Source organism: Poecilia mexicana, unplaced genomic scaffold (genome assembly GCF_051168715.1).
Source record: "Poecilia mexicana isolate PSO_F unplaced genomic scaffold, ASM5116871v1 scaffold_17, whole genome shotgun sequence".
Classification (NCBI taxonomy): domain Eukaryota; kingdom Metazoa; phylum Chordata; class Actinopteri; order Cyprinodontiformes; family Poeciliidae; genus Poecilia; species Poecilia mexicana.
The window spans coordinates 7079034-7092536 of record NW_028263386.1 but is presented as its reverse complement, the minus strand read 5'-3'; the positions used below and the strand labels follow the sequence as shown (position 1 = coordinate 7092536).

General features: G+C 36.2%; 1 protein-coding gene across 1 annotated transcript; it reads right to left on the bottom strand.

Annotated features, from left to right (window-relative positions):
• Positions 1 to 3876: 3876 nt before the first annotated feature.
• dnajb4 (DnaJ heat shock protein family (Hsp40) member B4) lies at positions 3877 to 12648 on the bottom strand. Its single transcript, XM_015005602.2, has 3 exons — positions 12183 to 12648; positions 9153 to 9724; positions 3877 to 4852 (listed from the first exon to the last, which is right to left on the bottom strand). The coding sequence occupies exons 1-3, from the start codon at positions 12391 to 12393 to the stop codon at positions 4622 to 4624; spliced, it is 1014 nt and encodes a 337-aa protein (XP_014861088.1). The 5' UTR covers positions 12394 to 12648; the 3' UTR covers positions 3877 to 4621.
• Between the last annotated feature and the right edge of the window lie 855 nt (positions 12649 to 13503).

Below are 13503 nucleotides of genomic sequence, written 5' to 3'. Positions count from 1 at the left end.
AACAAAAAAACACTCATTTATATTTATATTTCTGTTATTGATTTTCACAAGTGGGTAGAGAACCCAAAAATTGTTCTAAAGTAAGAGTGGCAATACATCAGTAAAAGTATAAAGTAGCTGTCCAAGAAATTACTAAAGTAAGACAAAGAAAAAGTATTTGGTGAGAAGTCTACTCAATAACTGAATAACTGATCAATTTATCAATCATTTAATATTTAAAAATTATACAATGAGATGGTCCAATATGTCATGTTAAGTGGAAATTTTGTTATTTAAGAATGAAAATGACAATAATTCATAAAAGTAACCAAACACAACAAAATCAGGCAAAGGAAAATGTTTAAAAATCAGTTTCTGTCAATAAAAAACATATGAAACTTTATCAAAAAACTGCAGTTGTGTGTCTGTGTCTGGTGAATTCTGGGTTAAAATATGTTTGTTTTTCATTCACTGAGTAGAAAAATCAAGAAATTTCACTTAAGTAAGAGTAGAAATGCTTTCTAATAAAATTACTCAAGTAAAAGTAAAAACTGCGGAGTAGTAATAATACTCCTAAAAGTATGTTTTTCCAAAGAAGTTACTCAAGTAAATGCAATTAAGTATGTGTAACTACCCAACTTTGTTGATTTTGATAAGTTCCTTCAATTTATTTTCTATTTATTCAATTTAAATCAAAAATATGTATCCCAACGGGAAATTAAATATTATATTTCACTTAATCCAAGTATCGTAGACTATGATGTAAACAAAAAGATTCTCTTCTAGTAGTCAGTCTTGCAACAAATCTGCAGAGGCCTCTGACTGAAGACTGTTGTATGACAGTCTTATCTGTTGACATGCTTACAGCTCAATATCTGGACAGTAGAGATCTTATTTCTCAGTAACATGTCCTCGATGACACAGTCAGTTGCTGCTAATCTACCTCCTTTCCTTTTGCTGCTCCATTTTAAATTTTTGTCAGGCCAAAGGAGAGAAATATTGAAGTCGGGGATATATCCATTATGGTCAAGCCTCCTTTTCAACTCTTCTAAGATTTTGGGTAATAGTTCAAAGTATTTTTTGAGCTTTACAGATGCTGATCAGCTGCTTCCAGTTGCCACGGTAACAGATCATAACAACTGTCTGAAAGTAAAAATGTGAGAGCAAAAATCCTTCCAACATCAAAGCATCCAAAAGCAGAGAGAATAAGTATCCAAATATGCAATGGATCAACCAAAAAAAGAAAAGAAATCATGAATAAAGTAAACAAAAAAGAGGTGCCTTTCAGTAAATTGTCATAAAGTTAATTTATGTCAGTAATCAAATTCAAAAACTTTAATTTATACAGATGCATTCCAAACAGAGTAATATACAGCATTTCGAGTGTTTATTTCTGTTAATTTTGTTGATTACGGTTTCCAACTTACTGAAAACCCCAAACTGTACTGCTTAAAAAATATCAAAACAAACTGGACAGATATAAAAATTATTTTAACGGAGATGTGTTATGTTATGATCCACACAAATATAGAGAAGGCTGCTGCCTTGATAGGTGTCCAGTAGATAGTTGACTACTTTTTTAAAAGATGATTATTTAAAGTGAAGACTGAGCACATTTATGAAAGGTTGAGTGGAAGGAAAAAGTGCTTTAAATAAAGCTGCGCAAAGAGCTGAAATTTTGATAAGTGGATAAAATTATAGTTTTTTTGAGATAGAAGTACATTTTCCATTTAGAAATCAAGATACCAGAATATGAGGAAGAATCAAAGCTGCCTGAGGTCCAGTATGGCGTTTCTATAGTCAGTAGTGGTGTTTTTGTTGTAAAGTAGAGTTATTCAGAACAAGAAGTTGAAATTCTTCAGCCACTGAAACACAGAGATTAAATTTGTTTCCATGGGACAAAAAAACAAACAAAATCAGCCAACAGATTGACTACATTTAGGAAGGAATGCAGCATCACTGTTTGATGTTTTGACCTAAATACGGCCATGTGACAGATTATTACCAAAACAATAAATTTCCAGATACAAACAGCTGAAAACAAGGAGCTGAAAGTGGCTGATAAAAGGAACTGGGACAGGAAACCTATTAGGATGTTTCCTTTGAAGGTTTTACTGAAACTTTCCACTGTGGAGAAAACCACGGAAACAGACCGAGAAATCCCTCTAAATCAGGGGTGTTCAAAGTGTGGCTGCTGGGCCATTTTTAGCCCCTGAAATGATTTTGATGGGCCCACTGACTACAAGTCAAGAACAGTAAAAATTAGGCCAACAAAACAGAAAACAAATGACAACCCCCAAAATTTGGAAATTGTCTGTTTTTCTTTTAATAAGGGGACAGTCCGAAGCTTTTTTATATTTTGGATCTTTACTTTTATGAAAAATATTTTTTTTCATATTGTTGAAACTATCACTATGTTGTGATGGTATCATATGAGACAGATAATATGCACTCTTCTGCTTTCTCCCACTGCTCCCAGTGCTAACTGGAAACAAGCAATCAGAGCCAGGAGGGCTTCAGTGCTGTCAATTACCCCCCCCCCCCCCTTGCTCTCTGCACTATAGCTGGGTCACCACAACAGAGACTGCCATGAATGCTAAGGTAGTTAGCATGGTGACCAATAACAGGAAATAAAATGTTTTTCTGCCATTAGGACATTTAGCAGCACCTTCATGAGATTGACCGACAGCGCTAAGACCCTCCTCTTGCTCCGATTGGTTGTTTTTGACGAAGAGCGGTGCATTTCTTCAGAAGACTATAGTAGCTCAGGGAGATGAAGGAGATCGATCTTTTCATAGATTATCTGTCACAAAACGGTGATAGTTTTGACAAATATGTAAAAAAATATATTTTTTATGAACATTTCACACTGTAGTTTAAGATTTAGTAAAAAAATTTGTTCATTATCAAACTTTAAATCTATCAAAGAAACGAAAAATCTGAATAAATAAATTTTTGCATTTTAAATGTAATGAATTTTGTGGCCTGCCAGTACTTTAAATTTGCCAGGTTTGGACATGACTGCGCATGTGAAACACTCCAAGGAGAGGCTGAGAAGTGTTGCCACAGTTGACACAAACTGAAAAATGGTGATCCCAATTTCCAATTAGCTTTGTCCTGTTGGACGCAGTGATTTTATAAAGAGAGGATTACCAGCTGGAAAGCTCCCACGCTGAGCAGGTGTGTTTACTCTGCAGCCTCCCTTGGCTGGTTGTGACTCAACGTTTGCACAAATCTCCAACACATGCTGATCCACTCACAAAGTACTTTCAAGACAGATGCACGAGTGGATACAAATATTTGCAAATATCAAATATCTATAGAAAGATATATTGAAACAATTAATCGTGATTAATCGATTGTCGAAATAATCGTCAACTAATTTAGAAATCAATTCATTGCTAATTGGAATGCAGACTCAGAAAATGTCCTTTTGCTGAAGAACAGCATTCTTAGAGAAGTAATTAAGCCAGAACTGACAAAAAATATATACATTTTGCACTTAAAACGAAGAAAACTTTTCTTTGTTTGTAAATATCTTCTAGTAAGAATCAACTGGCATAGTTTTAGCTTCACCAAAATGTTTTTTTTCTATTTAAAAAAGGAATTTCATTATTTGATTTTATCTTTTAATGAATTTCTAATATTTTATAAAATAGGCTTATGTGCTTAAATGAAAAATATGTTGAATTTGCCAATTTTTTTTTATTATTTGACTAAAATAATCGTTAATTTCAGACCAGATAAATAAATAGATGGACAGATAGGTAGACGTATAATGAGTGAAGTGGCACCCCCTACTGGTAAAACATTAATGCCCCCGGTGTTGGCATTAGCAGCTGAACATGAGCAGCTGACACCAGGACAGCTATATATAAACGCTCATTATAAAGCACATTCAGCCAAGATATATTTAATTTTCATCTTTGCACATCAAAAAAGTTAACCGTGTGTTTTACAACATCAGAAAATTCACATTTTACTATCAAAATATAGATTAAATTACATGTAGATTCCATTTTATCATTAGACTCAATGTAGAGATTTCATTTCCAAGGGCTGCGAAGAAGCCTTTTTTGCAATACTGCTACACAGACTACAGATATTCCTAGGCAGCAAGCTGTGAAGCAATCATAACCAATACACAGCTTATTTTTTTAGATTATGCTTTTGAAATTCAAGTCCTGCATGTAAAAGGTCCAAAAATGTGTCAAACAATATCTAAAACTGAACTAAGTAACTTGCACCACAACTAGCATGAGAGCCTCTGGTTTAAAACTCACAACAAAAGAGATTCAAATCTGAAGATTGCCTCTAATGAACACCAGGAGAAAATCAAAACTTTCTGTTCAGTACAAAAGTTTTCCCGGGTTCACAGGGATTTCTGGCAGCCATCTCCAACCAAAGGGCCACTTACATAAAGTGTGCAGATTCACATAACAGTCAGAGCTCAAGCAGTCTCTCACTTGCACTTGTATCAGCTTGGCAGCATGCACGATATCTATAAAAACAACAAATAGCTCAAAAATAGAGGCCGCACATTCATCGGCTGGGGGTCCATCTGTGCACTGTCGGAACTGTCCTTGTGGGAAAAGTGTCTCTCGACTGAAGTGACCGCTTGCTCAGTCCTCGTCCTCTTGTCCTATGTGGGTAAGTGCCGCTTCAGCACGTCCTTGGCGTTCCCGGGCAACGTCTCCGGAAAGTTCACATCAAACTCTACCACCAGATCTCCCCTCTGGTCGGGGTTTTTGGGTAACGGGAGGCCCTGTCCAGCTACGATTTTCCTCATGCCAGGCTTGATGACGTCGGTGATCTTCATGTGAGACGTCTTCCCGTCTATGGAGGACACGGTGACGGAGCATCCGCACAAAGACTGCAAAGAAAAGCGATTAAGGTATTAGGGAGGATCAAGAAAGAAAATCTAGAAAAAGAAAAAGACCTAAAACATATTGCAAAAAAAAAAAAAAGCACATTACATAATTAATATCCGAGTCTTGAAGCACATTTTGCAAAACTGAAGTTATTATCTTTTCACCTACAGAGGATCAATCTAGAGTCAACGCTCAGCTTCAGTTATTACAGCTGGAAACTAGAGATCAGGCCCGAAAACTGGGTGTAGTGATGGAGTCAGACCTGAGCCTTCAGAGCCACATAAAGATAGTTACAAATCCAGCCTTTTATCCCCTGAAGAACATTTCCAGAAATAGAGGACTAACGTTACAGCAGGATCTAGAGAAACTCATCCATGCGTTTATCTTTAGTCGCAGTTATTACTGGAACAGAGTCCTTACAGGTCTGACTAAGTTGATCCAGAACGCTGCTGCTGGTGTTCTGACTAAAACCAGGAAGTTAGATCACATCAACCCAGTTCTAAAGTTCCTACGCTGGCTCCCTGTAGCTCAGAGAATAGACTTTAAAATACAGCTGTTAGTTTATAAATCACTGAATGGCTCAGCACCCCAATACATTAAAGATCTGCTGTTGTCATAGCAACCTTCCAGACCTCTCAGGTCTTCTGGTTCTGCTCTGCATCCCCAGAACCAAAAATGGAGAAGCAGCATTCAGCTTCTATGCACCACAAATCTGGAACAAGCATCAACACATGAACAGCTCAGTCCTTTCTCCTTGACTTAACATCCATCATTTTTTGGTTTAATGACTGGATTTCAACAAGTGGAAGTATGAAATGAAATGTGCCTTTTTTTTAAATTGTTTTAAATAAAGTAAGTGCAGTCCCGACAACATATGGTTTTTTTCTTTGCAGATTATCACACAGATTCAAATGAGGAAATTGGTGTCTGAAGAGTTTAAGCAAACATTTGCATCCTGTTGATAACAAAACACAGCAATGTACGAGTTTGAGACTATACTAGCATTGCAGAAATAATTATTGCTTTGTTGTTGGTTAATTACAAGTTGCCCCATGTAATTATCAACCTCCACTTTCTGAATTTATTTGAATTTCTAATGATAGAGTTTCCTAGTTTCTTTTAAAATCCAGCAATGTGATAAAAGCAGCATTTTGGCCAAATATATTTTTCTGCTGCTTTAAGCCCAAGCAATGGGGTTGACTTTAGTTTACTTGGATTATTTTATAATTATATTAAGATCTTCCAGTTAAAATCACTTTTTAAAATCACTTTTTATAACAAAGTTTCATTATGTGAAAAATAAAGCTTTCATGACTTTTTAAAACAATTATGGTAATAACTAAATACACCAATGATTCAATAGTTTGAAAACCACATTTAAAAGCAATACCTTATACTTTATATAAGGTTTTCATAGGCTTGTTTCTTAATTACTCAGTTTCTTAACAGGGTTTCAGTCAAGCTGAAGACTGAACTTGACTGGACCATTGCATTAATTTGATTCTTTTTCAGTCAATCTGCTGTAGAGGTGTTGGTGTATTTTGGACCATCATGTGCCCCACATTAGACAGAATAAAATATCTTGCATATTTTTATGTATACCCAAACCGTCACTGTACCACCTTACTGTTTGTAAGAGTTTTTAATGTTAGTCATTTTTTGGTTGAACATTTCTAGACTACGACCAAAATAGAACGTTGTCCAAGAACGTTGAACCATTTTATGTTTTACTCAGATTTGCAAATGCCATACAGTGAACCTCCACCTAAAATATATGAAGTATTTGTAAAATATATTTGGGAAATGAAAATACTTTGCGGCAATGCTAGTTAACACTCTATTTTGTGGTGTTGGCATAGCAGCTGATCTGAGAGCGGTATTTATTTTCCTTCATGCTGATTGGCTGAAACCCGCAAGAGCGAAGATACGAAAGACCGTGGACGTTAACTTCCCCGGTGGCGCCAAGATGGCTTCCACTGTACCTAGTGGATCATATAAAGGTATATTTGGTGATTTAACTATTAAAATAGGAGCTTATAAGCATTTTTAGAGGGAATCTCAAATATTTGCTGATTTTGGCTAGTCGGGGGTAGTTACAGTCGCTAACCTCCCCAAATAGCCGGAGGCTTTTATCATATTAATCCTACCCAGACTTAAAGTTTTCAGTTGTTTTCCATTAGTACGGCCCTGAACCTTAACATTTTACTGCACTTTACGAGAATCTGAGATGGTGGTAGTTTTTATTTTTATTTTTTGCATTCCTTTTAATCATTCCTGTACACCATCTGACCTTTGGGTGAATTTGTGTTCTAAGTTGCTTATAGATTAGCAAATTGACTTGAGAAAAGAGGTAGATCATACAAGATTTTTTTCTACAAACTATTACAAACATTTGATTATTCAAACATGTCACATGTTCATTTTCAACTGTAAATGAAATAAAGAAATAAATGCCTTGTTTTAGCTGTATTCTCAAGAATATTAATGTTTTTTTTCCCATGAAAGTGATTAAACTATTTTTTTTCTCTTACTGCTTGATTATCTTGTTGTCTTTTCCCTTCTTTAACTATTAGTTTGATAGGGACTGAAAGATAATATTTAACATAACCTTCTTAAATCACAGCTATCAAAGTCATACCGGTTTAAAAGGTCCCTTCAGTTGTTTTTACTGCAACTGGAAAGGGAGTTGATATTCATTTTGACTCCCCTGCAAGAATCAAAGCACAGCTGATTTGCAGCCGCTTGCAGGTGGGGATCACGTTTTTTAAAAAAAGATGAAGAGGTGAGTTTCAAAGCAGAGTTGGAGGAACCGTAGAAGCACTTCTTACATCATGAGCACGTGGGCGGCATGAGAAACAGCTCATAGTTATCAATGTTGATGATCCAGATTGCATAATTGCAGGGCTGGAGTGCGAGCGTAACGCAGGGCGATGCTCATTCAGCGGTCGTTTTAAGCTCACCAGGCAGACCACCTACAGTTTATTGATTATGACAAGCTTTGAGGAGTTTGGGCTGCAGCCTCACAGATGACTGTTCTGAAACGCATTTATGTGACTAATTCATCCCCAGCTTCTATTATTACTACAGCACTAAGGCTTAAAAATAAACTCTCTGATTCTCTTTTATACCAGGTCCGACTTTAATCGATTTGTTTTCTCACTTTCTTTTCTAAAACAGAAATTACAAAGTATCAGAGCGTGGATATGAGAAATTTTGTTTAATTACAAGAAAATAGTCATAATTTTAGCAGAATAAAGACACAATTCTACCAGAAAAATGTCTAAAAATTAAGAGAAAAAAGTTGTTCAAAGTCCTGCTACTGATAATTTGATGCTGATGTTTTAAAAGATTGAATGTTATCTGTAAAACTATACCAAAGTTTAACTTCACAAAATGCTCAACATTCCTCTTTTTAATTTCTGTGTTTGACTTCTCATAAATTTACTGCTACATTCCCTGAATATAACAACTTTTTTTCTCACATTAGTTCGACTCTATTGTTTTACAACTGTATTCTTGTAATATTATAACTTTATTCTCATAATTAAAAATAAAAAATCTCAGCCTGGCCCTAATATTCTATTGAAGAGTTGACTTACAATAAATCAATAGCACTACATATTGCGATAACCGCGTGGTTGATATCGATAGATAGTACGTCTGATAGAATATTCAATGTATAGATTATTCACTGAACTCCAACACAGAACCGCACAGCATTCTGGGGGATGTAGGCAGAGACATGGTTTAGCTGCTCAACCATTCATGGCCAGCTAAGCAAGGTTGGTGGCATTAACTAACTCTCTCACTCTTTGGTTACCTAGCAACAACCTGTTGAGTAACTTTGCAGCAGCAGTTTCAGGTTTTGCCACTGTGCCTCATAACTGCTTAAACATAAACAACAGTGCAGAGTAAAAACTGTGGTTAAAACAGGAAAGGTCACAGCACTAGTTTGGCAGTATTTGATATTTAGAACTAATCAATAATTATCGCAATCGACAATTATTGAAACCAACTGATATGAAACGCATCATGATAAGTTTTTCAGCCAAATTGTCCAGCCCTACCTGAGATCAAACACCAAATAATTAGACAGTGGAAAACATGCCTGTAAAACAAGATGGCGGCCGTAGGGGTGCTGACATCACTATGAACTACGGAAACCCAAGGAGTGCATTGGCTCAAAAAAAAAAATTCTGATTTTCCAAAAATTAAATCTTCCAAAATCAAAAATTTTATTAATTAATAAAACTGATTTATCGCCCATCCTCAGTTAAAGTGCTAAAATAGAAATCATCTTACCTGTCTTAAGCTCACACGAACTGGATACACAATGTTGGAGCCTTCCCTCCTGAAGTGAGGATGAGGTTTGTCCTTGATGACAAAAACAATGTCGGCAGGAATGGTGTTGAGCGACTCGTCTCCCTCCCTTGGGAACGTGATCTTGGTTCCCTCTTTCCAACCCCGCTTGATCTCAATAGTGAGAATCTTATCCTCCGTCCGCATGGTCCTGCCGTCTGGATTTAACCTTTTGCGTGAGATTTTCATTTTCTTGGTGCAGCCCTGGAAGACCTCCTCCAGGGTGACCCTCAGTTCGTGGATGATAGGCGGGTCCTGTTTCCGACGCTGCTGCCCTCCGTGCCCTTCCCGAGGAAAGCCGTTCAGGTTGAAGGTGGTGAAGGAGCCAAAAGGGTCGTTTCCGTCTACTTCCATGTCTTCGTCATCTCTGCCATTCGCTTTGCGGCCAAAGAACATCTCAAAGGGGTTGGAACCGCCGAAGAAAGTGGCAAAGGTGGCATGAGGGTCTCCATGGAAGGTGTAAGTGAAGTTGGTACCTTGACCATCAGGAGCAGGTCCATTTCCTCCCTTCAAACCTGATGGGAAAACAGGAAGGATTCATCAAAACTTCACAATAAAAGTGATGATTTTGTTAAAGGTGACCTATTGTGCTTCCTTGAACAGGTTAGAATATGTCTATGGGCAATACAAAACATGTTCATTAAACTTTTTGTACAAAATTATTCTTAGGTAATAAGATTTTAGTCTGAGCAGTTCTGTGTTTTTTGAGCTCCTTTCAGAGTGAGCTGTTGTCACTTTAAATCAAAATAAGCTGCTGCTGGCCTTACACCCCAGATCAACGTTTACACTATCGTGTGAAATTGGCTGAAAAAAGATGTGCAATTATACAACCATACATCTTTGAAAAGCAAAAGTAGAGTTTCCTGAACAACTAACAAGAATGCAGCAAGTGGAAAAACACAAAACACATGTGATTTTCAGCAGTCATTGTACAGCACATACAGCAGTAAAAGATTTGTAAGGTTTTTTCTTAGAAAAACTGAGTGCCTACAGTCAGAGGCTTTATCGAATTTGCTGTAACACAGGCAGCTACAGGAGATCTTTCCTGCCAACAGCCATCACCATCTACAATAACGCTTTGAAGAATTTTAATTAATATGAGTTACACCGCCATTTAATTTCCCTTTGGGATCAATAAAATACTTTTGAATTTTAATTGGAAAACCAGCTGATAAAACGTGCTGTAGCTCTGTGCGGGTTGCTAGATGAATGCAGGGCTCTGCTGGGGTTGCTTGGTAACAGCAGTGCCCGTTGAATGAAAGGTTTTTAAAACGGCTAATTTTCCAGACTCCAAAAATATTAGCTCATTGTCAAAAAACGGCCGGGTGTTTTATGTTTAAGTGCTTAGACTTGTTGTTTGTTTGTTTGTTGTTTTTTAAGCAACTGAGAACCAAATGGGAGTTTTAAAACGAGCAAAAAGTAAATTGTGCATAATAACATGTAGCATCTAGTCAATTGAGAAGACCCGAACTGATGATTATGTGATTTATAAAAGCCATTTGTATTAGCGACTAATCTAGTGAAGTGAAGAGCTAGACAAAGATAAATAACAATAATTACAATCGTTTTCACAATCCGTTGTTATGCATGGCCATTACATTAATAAAATGCTTTCCATTAGCACAGCAACCACATATTTTTCTATCAACATTTCATGTTACTCAAATAAACCATAGTACCAGTCACTGACCTTGTCCCCGACCATAATGAAGCTAAAACTGAGTTGCTTTCTATTCTTTTATCGGGTTTGCAGTTAACACTTTCATCAAGAACTCTTATGTTACCATAGCTACGTTCGCAAGAAAGCTAGCAAAATAATCTTCAACGGTAGAAACAAACAGGGCGCCGCTGGTCAAGGATGACCAACGCCGCCCTCTGTTGGATGGCGGCCAAACTACAACAAGAAGGTCAATGGGATTTTATAAATTAATCAATTGGAACTAATTTTAATTAAATAAACTATTAATCAACAATTAATCGTAAGTTGGTTAATTGTTGTCTACCAATCTGTGTAGAGTAAGGCACTTTTAGGGGTGGGGGTTCTTAGAAAAGTGCTCCATAAATGAAGTCCATTCACCATTTAAGGATAATTAGATGCTAAAACACAAATAAAACTAACTAAACCAGACAGAAAATTCATTTAGATTTGTTACTTTTTCCTATTCTTTTGTACTGTGAGACCAAGTTTTAACTCACTGTTACAAAATTCTTAGGATGAGGTAATGAAAAACAGGTGGTTAGGATTAAGAAGCCATCATGATTGGTTTAAATGATATTTTGAAACAGAATTAGAAACTGAATTCCCATCTTGAGTATGTATATATATATATATATATATATATATATATATATATATATATATATATATATATATATATATATATATATATATATATATGTGTGTGTGTGTGTGTGTAAACTGGCACTATATCAGTGAAACTGAATTGAATTGACTAGTGTTTCTCAACACTAGTTTATTCTGTTTTGCTCGGTTTATAGAGACATTATTATTGGCAAAAAATAAAAAAAGTCTTGTGCTTTGTCTTGCACCCATTTACTTCACACCTTTCCCTTCAATGTTCAGGATCCAATGATGGTATAATAAAAAGAACCAGATGGTTACAGTTCCCACCCAGAGCCATCTGTACTGATATTTTCTTTCCATACATTACAGGATTCTTTAACTTTTTGCCTCTTTTTGGACAAAAAATGTTTTTCTGTCATGAATATTACAGTGAAAATGCATGCAGACATTTTTAAAATGGCCTTTAATCTGATGCATTGAGATTATCATTATAATAAATAGCATTTTATGATCATGATGTCCTGAACATCAGTTTCCAGGCCCTGCTGGCTGCAAGAAAGGGGACTTGAATCAAAGCCAGCTGTCTTTTACAGCCAGGAATCCAGCTTTGTAGGCGAAGTCTAGCGGCATTCAGCTTGACAACACAATGACAAAAACACACACATTACCTTCTTCTCCATACTGATCATAAATCTCTCTTTTCTTCGGATCGCTCAGGACTTCATAAGCCTCAGCGATCTCCTTAAATTTCTCTTCGGCGGCTGCGGACTTGTTTTTGTCAGGATGCCATTTCAGCGCCTGTTTTCTGTAAGCTTTCTTTATGTCCTCCTCTGTCGCTCCTTTTGAGATCCCCAGTGTCTTGTAGTAGTCTCTACCCATTTCTAGTGTGTCAAAAAATTAGAATTAATTTAACAAAATGTGAATAGAAAGAAAAAAGCCGCTCAGTGGGAGCTCTGGCCCCGCTCTGTCAGGCGGATGGTTGTCAAAGCGAAGTGTTGAACAATGAAAAGCCGCAGATGGAGGAAATACGGAACTCGGTGAGGAGCATTTGGGTCTCAGCCACTGTTCTGGATCTTCTGCTATTTCATCCGTGGCTGGATGACCCTCTTTAAATAGACCACAGCTCCCTCCTATGCAGAGACACCGCTGAAATCAAGCTGGAAATATCTAACTAAACTGCATCCGGTTTGACGTCAAGACGTTTTTCACGTCTTTTTTTTTAATTATTATTATTTCTCAGGTATTAACATCATCTTTAATATTATTATGACCTTTAAAATAATTATTTACGATAATAATATTAAAATAGTTTTATAAATAAAATGATTAACATTATTCTTCTTATCATTACTTAATCATATCGTTTTATTTATAATTGTTATTAATGAGACAAATATTTATATAAAATAAATATCAAATATATTACTGTATTAAAATAATAGTAGCAATATACATTACAATGTATTATTAGGACATAATAATTATTGTTAATAATCGTCATTGTAAATCATCGTACAACAGATAATAATACATTATTATTATGGTATAATTAATATTGATCTTCCTTTTCTCTTTCTTTTTTACATTTTACATTTTTACATTTACAATACATTTTACTTTCTTCTTTATATATATATATATATATATATATATATATATATATATATATATATATATATATATATATATATATATATATAAAAAAATAAAAATTCCCCTCTCACCCTCCGTGGGTGGTCTCTTTCATCCTCTGAGCTCGGGTCCTCTACCAGAGGCCTGGGAGCTTTATCGAATTTCTGCGCAGTATCTTGGCTGTGCCTAGAACTGCACATTTCTGGACTGAGATGTCTGATGTTGTTCCTGGGATCTGTTTGAGCCACTGCTCCAGTTTGGGGGTGACTGCCCCGAGGGCCCCGATGACCACAGGCACCACTGTGGTCTTCACCTTCCAGGCCTTCTCCAGTTCCTCTCTGAGGCCCTGGTATTTCT